The sequence below is a fragment of the Poecile atricapillus genome, chromosome 4 (assembly GCF_030490865.1).
Source record: "Poecile atricapillus isolate bPoeAtr1 chromosome 4, bPoeAtr1.hap1, whole genome shotgun sequence".
NCBI lineage: Eukaryota > Metazoa > Chordata > Aves > Passeriformes > Paridae > Poecile > Poecile atricapillus.
In genome coordinates this window covers 27,079,384-27,102,839 of record NC_081252.1, presented here as the reverse complement: position 1 = coordinate 27,102,839, position 23,456 = coordinate 27,079,384, and the positions used below count along the sequence as shown (strand labels likewise).

Below are 23,456 nucleotides of genomic sequence, written 5' to 3'. Positions count from 1 at the left end.
GGCTCCTCTCACTTCTGTGCGGGGCTGCAGGGCTGCGGCAGCGCGCACGGTACTTTTCCATGGCAGCCGGCTCCTCTCGGGGCCGCTCCCGGCCGCGACGATTCCCAGCGCCCCGGGCCCTTCCAGCCGCTCCAGGCCGGGCAGCGGCGGAGCCCCGGGCGGGCGGGGCGGCGCATGCGCGGCGGGGCCCGGAAGGGGCGGCCGGGCTGGCGCCGGTGCGAGCGCCGCGCTGGGGCTGCGGCAGCGCCGGGGCAGCGGCGGGATGCGCCCTGCGGAGTGAGCGCAGCCCCGCCTGACGCCCCGCGCCGCTCTCGGCGCCTCCGCCCCGCCCGCCTCCGCTCTGGCTTCGGGCCCCTTCTCTCTGCGCTGCGGCGGGCGGAGGCGGCGGAAGGAGAAGCCCATGGAGGGGAACCGGGACGAGGCCGAGAAGTGCATCGGGATCGCGCGGGAGGCGCTGGAGGCCGGGAACCGCGACCGCGCCCTCCGCTTCCTGGGCAAGGCGCAGAAGCTCTACCCGACCGACACGGCCCGAGGTGAAGCCCGGCCCCCTCCCCGCTCCCGCTGCCCGCGGCCCGGCTCCTCGGGACGAGCCCGGAGCGACCGCGGGGCCCGCAGGAGGGCGGGCGCAGGGGGGCCTCCCCCGGGGGGCCCTGCAGGATGAGGCGAGCGGGAGCCGGCCCCAGAGGCAGCCCCGGGGGCTGTGGCGGGGCGCGCGGCTCGGCTGGGAAAGGAGGCCGGAGTGTGTGCCCAGGAGCAGCGCTCAGGGCAGGTGCCTTCCCCCCGCCAGTGCATGACTCTGGCGTCAGGCGCTGCGGAGGAGTGGGTTTACCTCCCCCGGTGCCAGCGGGGATGTCCCAGGGCCGACCCAGCTCCTCGCCTGCATTCCCGATCCTCCCTACAGCCATCAGTAAAAGCGCAGCCATACAGACGAGGCTTAGCGCCGATTAACATTAGGACATCGCAGGCCCCAGGCCGAGACAGGCTGGGTTGGCTTTTTTTCTGTCACTGTGAATCACCCCTCTCTAACAGCTTGCAATGAGAGCTGCAGCTTCAGAGTGTCTTCAGAACGTGTCTTCGTTCTCTGATATACTCGTGGTTTGGGTTTTCTTGGGTTTGGTTCCCTTTTGGTTGTACAGCAGCCACATAGGAATTGCACATGGGTTTACCTTTCCTTGAGAAAATGGAATATGTGGCTCCCCGCCAAGACTTAATTAGCTCTTCTGACTGTTCTGTGCTAAAAACTTGAAAAATATTTAGCAGCCTTTTAGCAAAAGGTGTTTAAAAATAATTGTTTAAAAGGAACAGTAGTAAGGTTTCAGTGTATGTAGAACTGTTACATGTCTTGGAGCCTTTCTGTCACACAGTGCCAGAAGTCAGCTTAAAACACCTTTGGACACAGCAGGGACTTGTTGCGTTCCTCTGGTTCTCACTTACGTGGTCTCTGCTATGGAAGGAGTAGGAGCAACTTCAGTGCCCTGTACCATTTAAAGGCCTCAGCACTTGCCATTTCTGCAGTGTAAGTTTGAGGCAATATCTTCACTGGAAGTTGCTGTGAGGAGATGCAATGAACATTTTTGGGCATCTTAATCTCCTGACTTCTTATATGCAAACAATAAAGGAAGATTTCACTGGTGCTTTTTTTTAATTAGTTTTTAATTTTTCAAGTGTTTTGTTTTTTTCTCCTGCAAGAGCATGGATGTTGCCATATTCCCCTAAATTTCTGTGGCTTGAGAATAAGACATGCATGAAAATACTTTGAGCTTTTTGGAATCTGTGTTGGTCAGGAGGCAGAGGATTTCCATTCAGGTTTTTCCACCAAGGAGACCAAATAGCTTAGTACACTTCACTCCGCTTGTTATCATCTTCTATCACAAAGACAAGAGTTAGAGTAGCTTTCAGGGGAAAAAAAAACTTCATCTGAATTGTTATGAACATTTGGGTGGTTTTTTTTGGTTTTTTTTTTGGTTTTTTTTTTAAAGTAGGACTGCCAGTACATAACCACCCTTATAAAGTATTCAGTGCAAGAAATAGATGGCTAATTAGGCTATTGTCTGTAGGACACTTGTTTTATTCACTGTGGAAATTAGCAAAGTCAATCACAAATGAGGCACAGACTTGGGGGGAAAAGAAGATGGCCTTGTGGTAGTGGGCTGTAATCTGGAGAATTGTGTCTTTTAAACTAAAAGTTTCACAGAATTTCTCTGTGATATTAAATAAGTCAGTTCACTCCATTTCCATTAGTGACCAGCTAATTGTTTGTGCTTCATTTTTCAGGTATTCAGCTTGAAAGAAGGGCCTGATTTGTGGAACTGGTGGGCAGTTAAAGCTCCATCTGAAGCTAAAGAGAATTGCAGATGCCCTTATACCACTGAAAAAGTTCAGGCCTTAGGCCTGATTTGAACTAGGTACTTAGAAATTAGGGGACTCTGTAAACTTGTAATATCTCTGTGCTTCAGTTTCCTAGATGTGGAGGTTGTTAAATCTTTTTAAACTCATCTCATTTCCTCCCCAAATAACACCAACTCATTCAATTTATTTTGGTTTTAAAGTCTGAGGCACTTAAATGACCCTCATAAAAGTGCAGTAAGGTGCAAGGACACAGACTGTTTTTTTCAAGACAGGTTCTAGAACGGGTGCAGTAAATCACAACTGGCATTTTCCACTAAGAACAAATTAAATTGCTCTCATTGGCATCTTTTAGTGGGGGGTCCACTTGAAGAAAAAAATCCAACCCATGATTCTTAATTTAGGTAATCAAAAATGTGTCACAGCACATACCAGAGAGAAAGAAGCAGTCAAGGTTTTGTGAGCCCGTTTAGTTCTGACACAAATTCTGATTTTACAGTCATAAAGTGTTTGGTTTATGTGGTGCTATGACAATGTGGTGCAGCCCCAGTTGTCACTCTGCTCACTTATTTTCCTCTGGAGTCTGGGTTAGAAAGTAGTTGAACTAATTTCTCACTGAAGTTGCAGATTCTTTATATGTTGTACCTTTAGGATCGTTTTGAGAACAATTGCCCACCATTTCACAAATGAAGTTCTATCAGTCATAAAAGCAATGAGAATGGTAATGCTGAATGTTTTACTGGTGGGAGCTTCTTCCTCCTGATGTTACAGTGGATTACAAAAGGACAGAGAATAGGTTTTAACGATTGTCTCTAAAACAATACTATGTGTGATCTGCTTTTGGCAACATTTACATTTAAAGGGCATTCAGCACTAGTTCAGTCATCAGTGAAGTTTAGTTTTGCTAAACAAAGCTTCTGCCTGAAATACGCTGACTGCAGCAGTGCTATTTTAAGGCTTTAGTGTGAAATGTAAGGTCAGTGCTTATTTAATGATACTGAGCTAATGACTTCATAGTAGCAGTGTCCATGTTGACGTCATTCTTTGCTAGAAAATTGTTTTACGCTTCAGCCGTTCAAAAAATAGTTTGATTTTGATTTTTGCTAATGATTCATCTTGCAACTGAACAGAGCCCAATCACTCATCTGGAAAAGATTTTTAAGAGTGGGTTTAAAGATAACAGGACAAAATGTCCCTTTCAAACTTAGGTGCCCTTCAAACATTAGCTGCCATTTTTAGGAAGAAAATGATGTTAAAGAGAATTTTATTTTTCAGTGCTTCTTAAGATTTTCTTGCCCCATTTCTGATGCTGCCTCTAAAAACAAATTTTCTTGGAGCATGTCAGCTTAGTTTTTAGGCTGTTGCATTAGGACAAATTCTGAATTAAAACAGAATTCTTTCATTAGTGAATGTGGGGGGGTGGGAGGGGGCAGAGGGGTCATGTTCAATGCATAATGGAATCAAATGTAGTCCAAAGATCTTTCATTCAACAGCAGGTAATAGTACACACAGGAGACACTTCAGACACATTCAGAGATAAGAATCGTTGTCTTACCTGTTAACAAAATAAGTCTTTGGTTCCCTGTATGCCCTATTTTTAAGTACTAGATGTACACTGAAAGTTTTCTTTAATACATTGTTAGTGCTACAATTCTAACAGCTGGTTTTACTACCAGCAAGAGTCAGAGTTTTTTCTGAATATCCGAACTGTATCTTTTATTTAAAGGAAACAATGGCCCCATACCCTTTGTGTGGTTTTCTTTTTCACTGTAGGACAATAGCATGTTTGTTTGTATGTGCTGTGTCCTGCTATTTTAAGAAGTTCACACTGATATATTTGAATTTTACTTTTTTTAAGCATCCTGCATTGTATTTTCAGCAGTGCAGCACTGTTATGAGGTCTGAGAAGGGGATTAGAAAATAGTAGTGTTTAAGGTATACTGCAGCCAAACCTAGTCATTAAGAGACTTGGAGCCACACTTGCTTTGAAGAAACACTGGATGTTAAAAATGCAAACCATCACCCATGCCTGCGTTTCTGCCATTTCTGCTCCCACAGGTTCTGCATAAATGTTGGTGCAGGGATGAGAAATTTCTAGAGCAATACTAGTATAAAAGGAGGAAATTAAAAACTTTGAGTAAGCATTCTTTCAAGAAGGTCACATCTTCAATAGGATTCTGTGTGATACCATACTCACTGGATAGAAAAATAATCGGGTTTTTGTTTCGTTTTCTGATAGCACTTTGGAGCACATTTGGACTGAAATGCTTCATTCTGAGGGCGCTGTGTGTTCAAAGCTCTGTTCCTGATTAGTTCTTAGCCTGCAGACCTGATCACCTCATTTGAATTGTTATTATTTCATTTACCTCAGAACTTCATATGCCACAACAGAGGATATTAGAATAAAGTATTGCAAATATTGAGTATGTCCTTCAGTTATAATCCACAATGCAACTGTAGCTCTCCTGTTTCCAAGCTCCAGATTTCAATTGTAATGAAAGCATTCCCTTCTGTTACAACTAGAAATCTAAAGCTTAGTTAATTCCTTATATCTGCTGTAAAGATCCTGATCTGATCAATCAATGAGCCTTGCTGAGGCACGTGGAGGGCAGGACTAGCTCCGAAGTCAGCTGACTTTCTTGTTCAGACTGAGTGTAGCTATTCACTTATAAGTGAATGTAAAAGTAAACACTGGGGAGCTTTTTAGAAGTGGTGGCTCTCCTTTTCAACAAAGCTTCACTTTCTTTTCTTCCTGTGATATACAGGCTATGATGTGTAGGATCCATATTTCCTGCTGCTCTAAGAAAGACCATGCTAGCCAGAGGAGAATTTTTTTTTTTAATTTAGGAGAAAAATCTTAAGGATTCTTCCCACTGGCTTTCTAGAATAAAGTGCTGTGCTTTCACAGTGCATGGGACATTTTTCCTTACCAGTTTTTATTAGTGCATTTTTAATGGAGATAGTAACTCATTTTCTTTATGAAACAAATTTAGCCTATGTAGTTTGCCATGTTGCTCTGAAGGAATCTGTTTTCAGGAAAGGTGGACTATTTAATAATCTTTGATCTATATTATACTTTGTGTGCAGTCCCTTATGTTAGAATGGTATTGTTTCTGATTCATTGCTAAGACAGATACCCCCAAAATACAGGCTTATGTACAGAAAGAAAAACCAGACTTTGTGTATAATGTTTATTAAAGCTGCTAAATTTGAGATCTGCCAGAACATGGACTGAAAGAGGATTTTAAGAGTTAGCAGAAGCCAACCAGTTTTCAAGATTCAGGTCTTGAGTTGAGTGTACTTGGCTGGTCCCGAGTGGTTTTTGTGGCATTTTAACAGTGGTTTGAATTTCAGCTGATATTGCCTGTAAGGTATAGAGCATCAGTTTGTGGCTACTAATGACTCAGGTTACAGGTAGATATGTACTGTAGGAACTGAAATGTGCTGTAGATGGGCTTGATATCTGTGAGGAATAATTTGCAGTTTCTATAGAACGTTAGTTCCTCTTCAGTTTATAGTTGCTTATTCGGGTGTTCAGATGTTTTTCACCCCAAGGCACGGGTTTAGTGCCTCTAAAAAACATCTAGAAATGGAGCAGCTGGATAAATTCTCTCCAGTGTTACATTACCTTGGCAGAGATGGATGGGAGGAGTCCAGTCACTAATTTTGAAACACCTTTCCATAGTTTTGCCACAAAAAGGAATTGTTTTACTGACTGCAGAAACATTTGTGGCACAAAAGGGTGATTGATAAGGAAGGAGGATGTAGCAGCTAGTCTTGGAATCTGGTGCTCTCATCTAAGATGCTGGAGAGCCCTGACTTAATCACTAATACCTGTGGTGATACCATAATATACTGTTGTTTTTATAGTTCTGTTGGAAGCTATTATGAAGAATGGAAGTACTGCTGGGGGAGGCGCTTACTGCCGAAAATCAGCCAGTAGCAGTGATCAAAGTAAGCCCAATAACACGAAGGAGGGCAATGCATCTGCTGCAGGTGAAAGTGGAAAAGGCTACAACAAAGACCAAATGGAAGGAGTATTAAGGTATGGCTTAAATATGTCACTGCTTTTCATTCTGTGTATTATGTACTTGTCCTTTCAACTCTTATCATCTAAAGGAGCCACAGGAAGTTTGAATTTTACTCAGCGGGGTTACTTGCACTGAACTTGGACTAGAAGGAAGAGGAGAGTTTTGCTGGTTTTAAACACTGAATGAGACACTGTCACTTTCTGCAAGAAAGATTCTACTCCTTTCTTCAAACTATCAAGGCTACTTTATGGAAGAATAATACTCTAAATAATTATTGAGTAGATCTCATGGTAAATAGGAAAAGTGGTGAAAATTCTGTTGTACAACTTGCAGGACAGTGTTTCTATTCAATATTTTTATTCTAAAGATACATGCTCACTCCTAAAGTTTATTTTCAAGCTAATCTTGCTGTACAGGCGGGTCTTAGACAAGTGTTAAAATTATTTTGGTTTGGACATAAACGCTCCTGAGCAACTTAATCTGGAGCACATAGTCTGAGTTGCAGGATAAACCCTGCTTAGTGCAGCTTGATAGTATTAAGATGAGGTGACATCAGGAAAGGATGTGTGAAAAGAAACAAACGTCAATAAAAATGTCCTTTTGAGGTGAGTAACTCAAGTCATGTTATCACTGCACACTTGCTGGCTGTAGGAGCAAGAAAAATACTGTTTGATATGTGCCCAGGTTTCTGCTAAAGAACTATGGATATAGTGAAGAAATTGCACACCTCAAACCCTGCTATTTTCAGATAAGCCTAGCCCAAGTATTTTCAAGGGAGCTTTAAGGGAAATCAAGAGGTCCCTGTCTCCTAGTTTGTGTATATTGGATGAACTGTTGTGCATAACAGAAATTTGTGGGGGATTTTTTTTTGTGTGCATCTGTGGAATGTATGTTACTGCTGATACTATCTTGGGATCTTCCTAAAGTTCAATAATCTGTTCAGCTGTGCTAACAGCAAGGAAAGAAGTTGAAGTTGTATCAACAAAGTTTGGTTGATACAGAAGTCCTGCATTCAGGCAGGTAGAAACCAGTAGCTCTCACATGGTTATTCTCTTGGTGTCATTTACTAGAGCTTTTCCTTTACCATCTTCTCCACTTTATTAATGTTATTGTCCTTTGTGATACATCTAAAGTAAAACCTGGACAAGCTTGTACATTTTTTGCTACCTTATATCAACTGTTAAAATGAATGTAGAATGTGTCTGTGTACACACGTGTGTGAGACAAAATATCCAGAAAAAAGTTCTCTCTAAATGCAGCTTAGGTCAAAGTAAGATATGTAACATACTCCCAGAAAGCTGCTGCAAGGGGAGCTGTATTGGTGCCAGCAGTCACTCACCTATGATGTGCCATTCTGAGCTGTAATCTGCTTTGATATCAGGATCCCTGCAAGATTTGTTTGTTTGTTTGTTTGTTTGTTTTAGCAAAAGGTATGTTGCCTACTTTGTTTTGAGATCAGTGGTGCTGTAGAGCTAACTTTTGCTCTGGTAGGCTTTTGTGGTATTGAGCATTGCTTTCTTGAAGGGATTTGTTAGATACTATATAAACTTAATCCAGTTTCTTCAGATCAGGGCCAGTGTTAGGGGTATTCAAGAACTGCATAATGAGAATAATTTGATGGAATATACCTTCAAGAATATTGAATATGGAGTTTTAAAACCTAGCAAGATCTTTGCAAAATAGGCAAATGTAATACCTTACAGAACAACCCACGTTTCTTTGTTTTACATACCACTTAAAATCATGTGTTAAAATAGTATCTTCACCTTCACTTGGGGAACGCTGCTGTCCTTTAATATAGAAGTTCATAAACCTTTAGAGTGAGATGGAATTTTTCTTTAGATGAGCAGTGATCAACAGAGCAAGTTTTCAGTTCATGTTGGAAGTTTTGAAATGTTTGTCATGGTATTAGTTAGTAACATAAACAAACCACTTAAAAAATTTATGGTTAAGAATTAAAAAACATGTGTGCCTTGCCAAGGAGAACAGAATTAAATGCAAACAATGGGCTGAAAGTAAATGTAAAAATATAACACATTCAGTGATGGTAATTGAGAGAAAGTTCATGTTTAAACCACAATGAGAATGAGCTTTCTAGTTGGAAACATGACAGGCAGCATATGATATTGCTTCAGTCAAGCCCAGATTTTTCCAATTAAATGAAACATGCCCCTTTGGGGAGGGTATTCTTTAGAGAATAGAGTTTGTCACCACCATATGCTTCTGCCATACCGCAGTGGAATGGTTTTCAGATGTTTGAATTGGTTAAAGAAATAGTGTGTGAGAAGAGGTGGTTTTAAACAGTGTTTCATGCCCAGTCTCTTTTTCCTGTAAGGGAAGAAGGTTATAGACAGCAACGTAGCAAAATCTCCAAACTTCAATAAATTCTGACACATAGCATGAATTTGACATTGGACGAACAGAGTTGGTTTGCATGTGCATGATTCAAAAGGTCATTATCCTCTAATATTCTTCCTGTAGGCGTTTTTGGTCCAGTAACTGAATGTAGACATAGGGAAAGTGCTTCTGATTTCAACTACGCTTCCATGCCATTTCTAATGTTTCTGTGGTAAGCCTTAGTGAGCTGTCAGACAGGGGAACTGACTGTGAGCTCCCTGGCTTGGATCACTGATTAAAGTTCCTGGAGTTGTACAGCTATCATGAATTTGCTTGTGACAGAAGATTTAAGAAGCATAGTGAAAGCATGCTTGGAGCAATGTAACTCATTTAGCTGCATTAATTTTCATCAGGGTTGCTCTAGTAATGTGAGTAGGTATCAGTACAAACAAGCACCTCTGTGCTGGCTTCATTTTTTCCACGTACACAGGGGACACTGATCACTAGCAAGTTATCATAACAGTTCTGTAGAGTATTACATGAGCTTGCAAGTTGCTCAGCAGGGAGAAGCGTAAGATGTAACATATTTCCTCTGATTGCATAAGTGCTGGGTAATGCTGTTCTTTGTGGGAGCTGTGCTCACTATTTCAGTGTGACGGTTTGAGGCTTGAGAGATACCACAACACTTTGTTGCTTTTAAATGGAAATGCTTTGAAAATCCCATCTGTAGGACATGCATCTTTTTCTTAATGATTCTTACCTTGTCACTGAGAACTGGATCAAGTTGCCTTAACACCCTTAGGTGACCTGCATGTGGGAGGTATTGACAGGAGACTAGCAGAAATATGCTAGGACCCACAGTAGATTTAATGTCATTTTAAAGCAAGTGCCCTAGGTGTCTCTAGGCAACTGAAAGCTACCCAAGCAATGGCAGTTTAAGACAAATGTGTGAGAATCGTGTGCACAAAAAAAAAAAAAAAAAATAGGAAGCATGAAGCATTTTCATGTTCTGTGTTTTATACAGGCTCTATTTAAATGATCCTAAAATTCACACAAGGTGTTTGACCTCTCTGGTCTCTTATTTTTTAGTCAATAAACCACAGCATGTATTCCATATTGCCTTTTTGACGTCTGAAAGAAAACTGCTGTGACAAGTAGTATGCTAAATTTGCATTGTTGTCTTGTGAAAACTGTGGTGGAATACTGCTTTTCCTGCCTTGCCAGTGCCTGCTTCTTGGAAGAAAGTACAATAATCAAATTTTTTATTTGGATTGTTGAGATAGAACCAAAACAAATGAATAGATGCATGAGTTCTATAGAAACCTTGCAAGGCAGGATTAAGTGTCATCAAGTAATGGTCAGGACTTATCAATAACTTGATTTGAATTCATGTAGTCAACCAAAAAATTGCTTCTACATATTTCATGGATCAAACTAATAGTAGAAATTACGTGACTGACTTCTTCCAGGCATTCTGCTGACACTTTTGCAAATCCAGCAAAAAGAGAAATATTGGTTCTTTTCCAGCATGGTGTCGAGAAGATAATTAACTGAAAGTGGATTAATAACAGCAATCAATATGTGCTAAAAAAACCCAAACCACCAAAGCAAAGAATCGGGGCATGCCTTTAATTAGGCTGTAGAGCTGCCACGAATTGTTGAAATATCCAGTTTAATGGTTGAGAAATTAAGGTGGAAATCATAATCATAGAGCGTTTCACATGAAAGTGGCAGAGAAGACATGATGGACTTTGTCAGAAAGGTTGTAACTAAAATAAAAGGTTAAATAAAATCTGGAGAAAAGTATGCTGATGTAAACACAGCCTTGAATATTTCATATAATACACACAGTAGAAACCATCTGCTCAGTTACATTCAAGAGCAAGGTAGTAAGACAAGCACCCTAATGTGTTGTTGAATCTATCAGTGCAACAGAGATCTGAGACTTCTGCTGCATTTGTTTCAGAAACTAGGGATATGCCAGTACCAGCTCGAGTTCTTTGACAATGCTGTGACCTTCTCTGCTCAATCTAGAGTACTTCTTTCAGGCCATGTTTATGTTACCCAAACTGTGATTGGCACATTCCCAGCTCAGCTGCGAGATACCATTTGTATCAGACTCTCTGGCATAATCGGAAATTTGACCTGCATAGATTTTGGTCTGCATTTTACTGTGTTTTTCTGCTCAACTCTAGGATCAGAAGTCAGTATGGCTTCCTCTTGCTGGGTTTTTTGTCACTGACATTTACATTTCTGCTCACTGCTGCTCAATTCAGATTTCCATTGGGAGAAATAATTATGGCTCCCTCGACATACTTCTGATTGAAGTATTTGTCTTTTGGGCTGTTCCTGTGAGGCTTCGGAAGACCCTTTGAAATACCTCATCATGCTCCAAATTTCATGATTGTGCATTGCTGCAGTATTTGATACAGTAAGGCAAGCATCTCTGATAGGTTTTGTTAATCTGATAAAAGTGCTGACCTAATCTGAATTGTAGATTTGAAAAGTGATCTGACAAGCACAGCAGTAGGATCACATAATTTTGTAGTCACAGGAGAACCAGTGGTGGTAGCCCTAGGGCTTCTGCAGCTGAGAAGAGACGTTTCAGGACCTGAAGGGCTTCCTCTGCTGTCAGCCATCAGAGCATGGAGAGGAGCCCAGTGGAGTTGTTGGTGCTGCAGTGTGAAGCTGACTGACCAGTTCTACTGCAGGTGCCTTGTCAGCTGCAAGCTGGGGTAGTGGAGCTTTGCAAGTCACAATGAGATACCTCTGTCAACAGATTGGGGATGAAGGAAGGCCATCACTTGCTCTCATGCTGTTTGAGAAGTCTATTCTGTAAAAGTCAGCTGTTATTTCAGGAACAGCCAGCAAATCTGTTAATCAGAAGGACAAGTGCCAAGGTGGTGGTAGGGGACTAACAATTCAACAAGGAGAGAAGTTACCTAAACAACAGAAATAATTTGATAGTAATTCAGATACAGAAGTGATCCAACTAGAAATGAAAAGCAAAAGAAAAGCAATTCACAAAAAAACAAAACCCCAAGCAAAGTATCAGTGAAAACAACAAACTTCAAACAAGCCAGAAATAAAGAACAAAAATAACCTGTTCCATACAAAATGGGCAGTTAGTGAGCAAGTGATGTGTACATTAGAATTTTAAAAAGAAATGTCTTTGTGGAGTTTATGTGTGCAAGAAGATTAGCAGTGGGAACTGCAGTGCCTTAAGGGCAGCAAGACCAAACAAACAATTTGAAATTCAGCATTCAGAAAGTTGTTCATGCTGAGAGTGTTGCAGGAGTTTCAGGTGCAATTAAAAGCCAGCAGTAACATCTGTGATGGGGCTTTTCCAGAACCTCCACTGGTTTTACCCTTAATTTTTCAATGCCTTTACTGGCTGATTTGTGTACCCTGTAACAAAAGAAAGGTGAAAAAGCAGTGGATCCTTCTATCGACCTGCCTTCCCAAGACAGATCTCCACAGGATAATTCAGTGGTGCAGGTGAGGGATTCTGGCTGAGTGAGGATTGTCAGAGGTCAGTCTACTGGAGTAAAGATGTGAGGAATATGTCCAAGAAAGGTCTGCATCTTCTGAGGGACAAGGATCAAGTTGGCCATGACTTCCAACAGCTTCCAGCAGCTGGAGAGAAATTTCTCATCAGGAGAGTGGAGTTTTGGGGAAGAAGACTTGGAGCATCTCTTCAGGGCTGCAGAGGGGTGGGACATCTGAGGCACTGATGTGCTGGGCTTTGTGGTCCAGCAGTGTTAGAGAAGCCTTGTGGCTGTGCAGCCGTGTATGACCTGAGTCCTGGTGACCCCTCAGTTTGTCCTGTGATAAACTGACTTACCAGGTTCAGTTTGTGATGCATTCAAGTTTTGCCTCTCAGGAGTACATCACAAGCACTGATAACTTTGTTTAATTGGAAAGCACCTTCTAATCATCTTTGCTTGTCTCATGCATCGTTTGCACTGGGGATCAGTGCAAGTTTTGGTGCAAAACTCATATGAACTCAGTTGAGGGGAGAAAAATGGAGGTGTTGTCCTGTTATGATTGCCCTGAATTATGCTCTGTCAGGAACCTGCTGGCAAAAGTCACTGGCTCTCTTCCAGGAGGAAACTGCATTGACCAGATGCTAGCTACTTACAGTCCAGGTGGTTTTGGCCTTGAAGTAACCAAGCAATTGTGTAAAACTGTTGGCTAATGGCAGAGTGTGGCAAAGGCTTCGTAGCATAAGGGCACTGCTGAAAATTCCAGGCTTAGGTATGGGTTTTGGCCCCTGTGCATGTTTTTTAGCTTTAAAACTTGATCTGCCTAATCCAAAGTCCCGGTAAACTGCAAAATTTCCATATGTATATGCATGTTCCACATTTGTGTTTGTAGAATTTTTCATTTACCACTAGAAAAGATTTACCACTAGCAAAGAAAACCAGAAATGTGTTATACATCAGCTGAACACGTTTCTCGATAATAACAATACCTCATTTGTGGGCTAGGTTCAAGGATAGCTGTTGCATGGAGGTGATTGCATTTAATCCTTTAGATCTTTTGGTTGATACCCATCATTTCTATTTCTCCTTTGAGGGTTGTCTACTGTGGAATATCCACTGGTTGTGAACAGGAGGGAACTCTCAAGTGGGTTTTGGGTAGTTAGAAGAACAGGTTGGCATCTATTGCATTGTTCTTTTTTTCCCCATATTTCTCCTCTTGGCATCTTAGAGTTGTGAAAGGGATGTATATTGGGTCTGTAAATAAATAAACTTCTGTGTTAGGTTTTTTTTTTTTTTTCATGAAAAATGACAATATGCTGTTAAGGGAGAGAGTTGTTGAGGATGCACAGTGTTTAAAAATACTTGAATGAATGTTTAACACCAGAGTTTTAATGCTAAAAAAATAACAACGTTGCTAAGCATTGACAGCTTGCTATGTAATTTTATATCAACCAAAGTTCTGAAGAGTCTGGCCCACAAACAGATAGCTCAGAAACAATTATTGAAGAAAAGTTAGATTGGATGCTGAGATAGCAACTTAATGAAATGAAAGCTTAATTTGATACTGTTACACATTTAAATAAAGCTACCTGCTGTTGATACAGTTCATAAGACATCCAGGCATTGAGGCTAGGTATTAAGGGATCTGTACACTACCACAGTTCTTTCTGCTTATACAGATTACAAAAAAAAAAAAGGTTTCCAGTACTCAAGAGTATATTTTAATGTATTTTCTTTCTATCCTTTCTTGATGGATTCATGGTGTTCTTTTTAGCTAGCTCTATCAGCTTCCTAATTGGAGCTTATTAAATGTTACTTCAATATAATGAGCTATATTTATTTCACAGGATGTTTGTGTTGGCAGCTGCCTGCATACATTCAATTCAGTGCTCTTGTGAGCATTGCACCAAGGCTTCCATAAAAGCTGCTGTATTTGAACACAGGAAATAGGATCCCTCAAATGAAACTTGATTTGATCAATCTGTGAAGTAGGACGGGCCACACATGATGGTGTGGTTGTACTTGTGATGCTCACATTTCCTTAATTACGGGATACCCATTCTTCTTTCACGAGAATGCCAAAGGCTTGCTTGCCCCCTTGTTTTCCACATGGCTGCCCTGTGTGTAGTCTTGGAAACATGAAACCCAAATTTAAGTAGAAATTTGTGCATGCAAGAGAATGCAGATACAATTACAGCCATGTGAAGCGACTCACATGAAGCTTTTAAAGTATTTATGGATGTAATTTCTATTTCTTGCTCAGACCAGCCCATTTCTTTTGGCATGCACTCAATGTCAGTGTGCCTCATTTCTGCAGTGCAAATTTGGGACTCAGCCTTTTCTTTCTGAATTCTTACCCAAGTGACTTGGTTTGATTGTTAAGCTGTATTTACTGGTTGGATCAGTTTTTCCAGCCCACATAGAATTAATGTTCTCTCTTCTCCTGTAAGTGCTCTTTCTTTCTTCTGGGGTATTTTAAAGTATACTAAATCATTACATCATTTCCGGATTTTACTTCTCTTGTCTGGGTTAGACAGCCTACAAAAAATATTTCTGAGGTTTCAGTTTTGAAAAATGCTACACTTGCTTATATGAGATGAGTTAAATATGTAATTGCTGGAGCTGCTACTGTGACTTTGAATTTACATAAATTAAGATCCAGTGCATTCCCAGCAGCAGAAGTATTCTCACATGTTTTATTCCCTGAAAAGTAAATGCTTGAGTGGTGGTTGGATTTGACTTTTGTTTGGAGAAAGGGAGGTATTGTTTGCTTTGTTCTATATCCTTTATACTGAAGTGCATTTGCTGTTTACAGTCCAAACAGATTATCCTACCTGCTAGCTGTGCAAAGTAAATTTGGAACTTTCTTTTTATGCATTATTAACAGCAGTATTAATGTAATTGTGGATGAGAAAATGCCACAGTAGTTGCAAACTGAAACCCTTTCTTACAGCTGTGGTAGTTCTACAGTAGAAGTAAAAGAAATGTACGTAATGAGCTAAATATTGAGTTTATTGTGAAAAAAATACATTCTTTGTTTCTAGAGTGGCTATTTAAAAAATATTTTATACTGAAAGCAAAAGATGTAATGTGGTGCACCAATGTAGTGTATGACCTCATTTGCAGCTGTATGTTAACCCATTACTTCTGCATCTTTTGTTTGCAACATTTTATGTCATTTTCTTTTGCAGTATAAAGAAATGTAAAAATTATTACGAAGTCCTTGGAGTGTCAAAGGACGCGGGTGAAGAAGACCTAAAGAAGGCTTATAGAAAACTTGCTTTGAAATTCCACCCAGACAAAAACCATGCACCTGGAGCAACAGAGGCTTTTAAAAGTAAACCCCATTTTTACTTTAAATTTCTTTATGTTTAAGCTTCATCCAAATAAAACATTTATCTGCATTGGTCACTTGTGTTTTTACAAATGTAAATGTATTTTTAGCTGTTGTTAAGGTGGCATTTTTATTGAAGAAAATACTTGACCTTTGTTATATTAGAAATATAGATAAGTAAACATGGACTTCGGCAGTAGGGCTTGGTTTCATAAAATTGACTGTAATGTTCAGTATGGGGAACAAACACTTGATCTGTGAAACCCAATTGCACTTTTTTACTGTTTTTCACTTAATGTAGTCATTGAATTTTACTACCTTGGATCTTTACTGTACTTGAGCTAGAAAAATGGAAATCCCTGATAACAAAATGTAGTTTTTACTGAAACACATGCCACGCTGTTACCTCTTCCATAGCATTTTTTGTATGTGTGTAGTTTTACTACTTTTTCTGCACAAAACACCTGAGTTCAATCATGGCCTTACTAGGAGTTGTCTTTGACCACTTTTTAGGTAAAATTTACGGTCTGACTTGACCTTGCCCAGCTTAGACCTGCACAGGGGAAATTATTGAAGAAAAGCTTTTTAAAGGAAACTACACTTTCAGGTGAAGAAAAATGTGAATCTGTAAGAAATGATGATGCATAAACAATCTGATTGTGGTACATCTTTTTATTTTTTTCCTGTGTGAGGTTTACATGCAGACATTTGAAAAAATCATTCGGATAAAACACTTAAATTGGGGAGGGAAAAAAGAAAAAAAAAGTCCTGAGCAAGACTTCTGATACAGACTTTAAGAGGTAATTATAATAATATATTAACAATTCCAGGTGAAAAGTAGATAGAGCAAAGCAGTAAAGTTGATTACTGTTGAGTCATTTAATACAGCTATGTGATATCTTTATTTAAAAGATACTATTCCTATAAAATTGTATCGGGCCCTAGGAATAAAATAGTTTTTCTTGTTAATAGCATTTCAAATCATCTTTAAAATGTTAAAATCTGTTTATTAATATTTTATTTAACATGAGCACTTTGTACAAGTCTGATTTCTTCAGCTAAATTTCACTTTCTAGTTTTTAACTAGATGAGTAAACAAACAGGAAATTTTATAGGGGAATCTTGTTTACCAAAAATTGTTTAATGACAACTAGCATTTTCTTGCATTGAAATTATCATAATCATTTTGTATGGCTGAGTAAATTTATGGTTTAGTTTTCCTTCAAAGGTGTCTGATGAGTTTTTGACATCCATCTGAGAAAAGGAGTTCATAATAATAGGTTTTATTTCATAATAATGTTTTATTTTAAGGAAAGGTCACATTTTAAAACAGAATTGAATTTCATGATAGGTAAGGTACTTAGATCTTGACCTACCTAGTGCTACTGTTCCATTGTACTGAGCAGTCTCACTGAAGTGAATTTTTAAATCAAAAAGTTTGTGCAAATATAATAACTTCTGCTGTCTTTTACCAATTTAGTCAAGAATATTTCCTTTGAAACTTTTGAACAGTGGCTTTTTTTTTATTTTTATGTCCTTTTTGAAAAGAAAATTATATTCAATTAAAATCTGTTGTGAATTAGCACCAGATAATCAAGAGCAAGTAACAAACAAGCGTATTGTGACAGTATGGTGACTTGACTTTATATTCAGTCACCTGATTTATCTAAGTTTTTAATTGTTGGGAAAATCTAAATTTTTACTGCCAATTTTATCCTTGTATTGAGCAACAGGGTGGTATTTGATGTTGATTTATATCATGCTTTCAGTGAAAAATACCAGGCTTCATTTCTTTGGGTTTTCTCCTCCCCTTAAAGGAATTGCTTATGTTTTATCCTGAGGGCATTTTAAAAGATACATAGCTAAAACTCATTAACTCTTGCTTACATTGGATAATGTTTAAAATATTAATTATAAAACCACAGTCTTATTTGCCTGTGTTGAGGTTATAGTGTTGCACCTTTCACGAACTTTTGATGACTGTGGCTTTTCAACACTGAACATCATAATTCCTGTGCCTTGGGTTGGTTGGCTGCCAAAGAGGTCGTTTTTTTGGAGAGGACTGGAGGAGAGAGTAGAGAGGAAGGCAGAAAGGGTTTAATGAAGATATGACTGAGTGAAGATCGTTCATCAAATGGCAGCACAAACATTCCATCAATCTGCAAGATCATTATGTCTGTGCACAGCAAGAAAGAGGCTTCTAAAGTCAGTAGAATATGTGGGTTTTCTTGCTGATTTTTCCCATGCTTATATAAGTGAGGTTTTTTTCCTTTCTACTGCCAAAATTGAAGCTGTTCATTTGTGATACCATAGCATAAACAGGGACAAGCATCCAGGCCAGGCCCTCCAGACACGGAGGTCATACTGATCGGCCAAAAAACACATGCATTCCTGTCACACATGCATGTTGTATTCCTCATGTTACATCATGCAAAACTGTGTGTTATTAATGTAATGCATAAAATACCTTCAGAAGCATGAAGAGAAATACATTCACACTCTTGTAGACAATGAAGTTGATGCATTCCAAGAAATGACCCCTTACCAAATGAAACCAAAGAAAACCTGCCAAGTCTATGATGTTTTTTTAAGCTAGGCTGCTAGAGCGAACTGCAGTTACCCAGGTTCAGAGTCTCACTGTAATGCTTGAAGCTCTTTTGGTAACTGCAGTGAGAGAGAACATTTCCAAAAGTGTAGGTGTTCCCCTAGAAAAACAAAGCTCTTCTGCCTTGTTTAACAAGATAAAAGGACTTTGAATAGCATTGGTGGGAAACTTTGTGGAAGCTATTCTAAGAAAAGTGGAGATGTTTCTGGACCTTGTTCTACTCTAGTTGTGTAGTAACATACAGTGAATTACATCGTTTGCTGCCTGTTTTTGACTTTGAAATTTCAATTTTCATGCTGGAATAGCTTTTATCATGCATTTATGGGAGTTGTGTTTTATTCCTTGCTTCAGAAATCGGAAATGCATATGCTGTGCTGAGTAATCCAGAAAAACGAAAGCAGTATGACCTTACAGGCAGCGAAGAGCAAACTTGCAATCACCCTAGCAATGGCAGATTCAACTTCCATAGAGGTTGTGAGGCAGATATTACTCCAGAGGATCTGTTCAACATGTTTTTTGGAGGGGCCTTTCCAACAGGTATTTGTATTCATCAGTATAATTGTCGAGATGTACTGGCCAGAGTGGCATTAGAGCTTATGACATTATAAAACAGTAGAATAATTCCAGCCAGCCTTGAACCCCAACTCTACAATCTGCATCAGTTTATTTTTCCCTCAAACGCTGCTAAATCCGAAAAATGTCAGTTCTTTGGGGTTACTATCGTAGAGCTTAAAATACGTCTTTTAAGCAACTTTGAAAATGTAAGATACCTTAATGTCATTTTATATGCCATTGTGCAGTAATGTAAAGTGCTTTATGTTGCTTGTGTACTGACTTCTAAATCGTATTTTTGTACATGATTTAAATGTGGCTGTTCCTTCCTCAGGTAGTGTACACTCATTTTCTAATGGTCGTGCTGGCTACAGCCATCCAAACCAGCACCGTCAGAGTGGGCACGAGAGGGAGGAAGAGAGGGGTGATGTAAGTTTAAGCACCATTGGCTTTAAACTATGAAATCTGCTTTCAGTGGTGTGATTGTACAGGAGCTCTGTACTGTAGACCACTTTGTACCTGCCATTTGGGTATTTTAAACTTCAGCAGGTGGTTGGCTTACTGACTGATAAACAGGCATGCAAATTTGAGAAGGTAATAGCCTGGTTTTGTAAATCTGTTGTATGTCACTTTCTTATTGGTGACTGGTATTATTAACCTAAATATGCCACTAATTCTGGCCACTAATCCTTGTATGCATTTAAACATTTATTTGGGCTGAGGTAAGTATTGAACTTACGGCTCAATATTGACCTACATGAATTATGTCTAGTCCTGTATAATCACATATCACTGTATAGATGAGACCAAATCATGGTATACAATGTAGCTGAATCCAGTTTTTATTTGGTAGTTGCTTGTGTGTATGTGCTAACCCATGAACTCTTGCAGCCTGAGCACTCTGTCAATATTGTGTATGTATTTGAAAGTTCAAATAATACCACAGTGTTTGCAGTTACTGTTTTCCTAGCAGCTTTGGAGGCTTAAAGCAAAAAGTCATGCTTAGCATTAAGTATTGTCAAATTTACTTGTTTGCTTGATGATTTATGAAATACCTGAATCTGTTTTGTTCCTTAGGGAGGTTTCTCTATGGTCATTCAGCTGATGCCTATTATTGTGTTGATCTTTGTCTCCTTGTTGAGCCAGTTGATGGTATCTAACCCTCCTTACGCCTTATATCCAAGATCGTAAGTAACGCTTAATTACATCACCTTAAAGCAGAGGGGAAGGTATTGTAATCACCCTCTCCCACTTAGAAGCATTGTGGAGAGTCTTTCATTAGTTGATCTTTGATTTCCTACTGTGAAGAAAGGGAGGGAAGATGTAGATGAAGCAGAACAAAAAATTTAGGTGCTGTGAGGATGTAGTTGAGAAAATGGTCAGCGGTACCTGGAGTTTAGGAGGTCTAGTACAAGGCAGTGGGTCCATGCAACATGACATGTTGTAAAGGTGTTTACATCTCCAACATACATAATCAAAACCTGAAATCTGCTAAGGCTCATTATTCTTTTGAGGGTAATCTTTGTTTGCAGAAGGTGAAGAACTTGAAAGCAACTTCCCTATCCTTATTTAAGTGTTAAACTTGATGATGGCTGGGAAGATTGTCTATTTTTTGCTTCATTCTAGGTGATGGTAAAATCCTCATTTTCTTTTGAAGAATTCTACTTGTGAAACTTACCTATTTTGTACAGTAGGATATTTAAACCTTTTTTTCTTGTGAAAAATAAATAACTTGAATCAAGCATGCAGCTAGGTAGTAGACTTAGCCCACTCACCACAATGGTTTTAGAAGTTCTAAGTTCCTTGCAGATCTCTCAGCCCCACAACAGAAAGGTTTTTTTCCTCCTGTTTTTCAAAATTCTCTATTTCTGGAGTAGGATGTTTTCCCCTTCTGTAACTAAGCTGTTGCAATGCTTAGAAAAGCTTCTCTGCCAAAATGTTTGCATCCAATCTTTGATTTTTAATCTGCAGAATGCCAGCAGGAAAATGAATTTATCAGGGCTGGCAGCAAACACTTCAGAATGGAGATGCCTGTACTGTGTTGCAACAGAACAGTGACCTGTTTCTGTTGAGTTTGAATGTATTTCTTTTTTTATTAAGACTTATATTTGCCTAAAGAGATATGAAATAAATGTCTTAGTAAAGTGGAATTTTTTTTGTGAGATCAAGTGTTTAAGCAGCAGAAGTTTAATGATCAGGTAAATGCAATAATTTTATTCTCTAGCAGATTATAGAGCCATTCTTTTCATTATTTGTCTCAAAATGGCAAATATATGAATGTGCTGGTACTATTCTGTAATAGCAGTATTTTTTTTAAGTCTATTTGTGGTATAAAAAAAATAAATTAATATTTAGTCTTTCTCTCCCCCTCCCTTCTTTTTTGCAGAAGTACAGGGCAGACCATAAAAATGCAGACAGAAAATTTGGGTGTCATTTATTATGTCAATAAGGACTTTAGAAATGAATACAAAGGAGTGTCGCTACAGAAAGTTGAAAAGAGTGTGGAAGAGGATTATGTGTCCAACATTCGTAATAACTGTTGGAAGGAGAGGCAACAAAGTAAGTTTGGTAATGTGTATAATTTCATGAAGTCATGCATTACTATAAAATTAAATTGCCTCAGGCAAGAAGGAAGTGCTTGTATTATTACAATATCTCAATGCAAAAGTAAGTCCCCTGCTGTTCCTCACTTTAAAACTGTCCACGGTGTCACTTTGTTTTTGAATTTTATTCAGTGATCTAACAACCATTTGGAAATTATCAGCAATTTTAACCTGCTGCTTTATTATCTGTGTCCATTTCTCAGAAAATTAGACTACACTAAATTGATTATGATAAAGCTTTTGTCATTGACTCACTGCAATTTCTAAGAATTCTCATGTCTTCCACATTACTTTATCATGGCAATAACTCATTTCCCTAAGTGCTTTTATATAAGTAAATAAATATACAGAAGCTTACATAGGTGTTTCCAGAGAGACAAAAAAAGAATCTTCCTTGGACGACAGTAGATACAAACACTGTTTTTCCAGGCAACCAAGGACAGGCAGCGCATCCTGTAAATCAAGAGGGTTTAGTTTGCCATCTGTTTCTCCAATCTAATATTATACAATGAGTTACTTCTTTTCAGAAACCTACAATTCAATGTTAAAGCATAAAAATACTGAAGATCAACAGACTTTTCTAAATCAGCATCAATTTTAACCAGTTATTCTGTTATCTGTGACCATTTTGTGAGCTATGTGGGAACAGAACCGCTAAAATTTACATTAGTATTGAAACCAGATGGTTTTAACTTTTCAGGTGGTAAACTTCAGTCATAGCTAACTGGAAAAATAATTGATTCATGAACTGTCAGTAAACTGACCAAAAGCAAATAGAATGCAGTTCTCTGAATAGATCACGTGTTCCCGCCCAGTTTTAGTCTCTGCAGTGCAGTTGTTTGGTACTTGTAACTTATTAGGTTGTGAAAGCTACCTAAACTGATTTTGAATAAGAGGTTCCTAATGGTTTTTTTTTCTGATAATAGAAACAGCTGATTTTGTGGTTTTGAAATACCAGTTGTGTGTTAAATCTCCGTGACAGTTAAAATCTATCTGGGGTTGATTGACGTTTAAGAATGTCTTGCATTTTGAGTTGAAGTGACAAAAAATCTTCTACAGAATTAAAATGCTCAGCATTGTCAAGCTGTTGAGCACCAGTATAATACAGAGAGCTCTTAATTATTAATAGCTCTGAATACTGACAGTCTGAATCAGCATCAGTTGAAGGAAAGGGCTTAACATTCAGATTGGATTTTTTAGGGCACAGACAAGATGCTAGAACTATCAATAACATTGCAGGATCACTGAGAGTGCCCTATATTTGTAATATTTAATGAGGTCTGACCAGAAGTAGTAGGGCATTTTTTGTTATTCTGTTGTTGTTGAGGATTTTTGTAGGTTGTGTTTTTTTCTGTTTAATCAGATACTGTTTTATGAACTCTGAGGGAGCTGTAAGGGTGATAAGGCTTTAACTGCTCAAAAAGATGGAATTGTTACAAAGATCCAGCAAAGGAAAACTGTAGCAGTGCTGTTTAGTCTGAGGGAAGTTGGAAGGAAAAAAGGGCAAGGGTAAAAATCTCAGGTGTTTTGTACAACTCTGTCATGTTCCAAGTATTCAGTTTGTAACCAAAAGAATGTTTTCTCTTTTCTCCTTAAAGAAACAGACTTACTTTATGCAGCAAAAGTATATCGAGACGACCGCCTCCGAAAGAAAGCAGAGTCCATGTCCATGGAGAACTGCAAAGAACTAGAACGGCTGACCAGCCTCTACCGAGGAGAATGAGCTACAGTTACACACACACCTTACGTATGCTGTTATCTCTCCTGTAAACTGACAAGAGATTTAGTTTCACCGTGGATGCTGGAAAAGAGGGTGGATGTAAAACTCTACTGTGTAGCTGTTTCCAGAAACCTTATGCTGAAATATCATTTAACGGCTTCTTTACCTACTGTGAAATATAGGTAACTTTAATTGTCTAGATTTTACTTCAAAGCTTCTGTGAATTCTTTCAGCAGAGAGAATAGCTCAGAAAGGATGCTATACTTGTAGAGACTTAGTCATAGTGGTTCTCCTCTAACATATTTGCCATGTAAATATCTATGGAAAGAACACTTTGTGTATATACGAGTTAAATGACTTTCTATTTAAAAATCTCAGAAATTTAGTTCCATACTACATTTTGTCTCACTGATGGAATAAATAGTATGATTACATCACTCCTA

The 23,456-nt window shown here is 39.1% G+C and overlaps 1 protein-coding gene across 2 annotated transcripts; it reads left to right on the top strand.

Annotated features, from left to right (window-relative positions):
* Positions 1 to 222: 222 nt before the first annotated feature.
* On the top strand, positions 223 to 23,456 carry DNAJB14 (DnaJ heat shock protein family (Hsp40) member B14). 2 transcript variants are annotated; one of them, XM_058837756.1, is made up of 9 exons: positions 396 to 533; positions 2,275 to 2,405; positions 6,217 to 6,391; positions 15,391 to 15,536; positions 18,490 to 18,675; positions 19,025 to 19,119; positions 19,768 to 19,877; positions 21,077 to 21,249; positions 22,892 to 23,456. In XM_058837756.1, exons 3-9 carry the CDS (start codon positions 6,234 to 6,236, stop codon positions 23,014 to 23,016), a joined length of 993 nt encoding a protein of 330 aa, XP_058693739.1. In that variant the 5' UTR covers positions 396 to 533; positions 2,275 to 2,405; positions 6,217 to 6,233; the 3' UTR covers positions 23,017 to 23,456. The 2 variants fall into 2 exon arrangements, with proteins under 2 accessions (XP_058693738.1, XP_058693739.1); XM_058837755.1 differs by lacking the exon at positions 2,275 to 2,405 and having other exon boundaries at positions 223 to 533.

Coding starts and splice junctions, on each gene's coding strand:
- DNAJB14 (XM_058837755.1), top strand. CDS start 401: ATGGAGGGGAACCGGGACGAGGCCGAGAAGTGCATCGGGATCGCGCGG. Junction 534..6,216: donor CCCGACCGACACGGCCCGAG/GTGAAGCCCGGC, acceptor TTGTTTTTATAG/TTCTGTTGGAAGCTATTATG. Junction 18,676..19,024: donor TGGAGGGGCCTTTCCAACAG/GTATTTGTATTC, acceptor TTCCTTCCTCAG/GTAGTGTACACTCATTTTCT.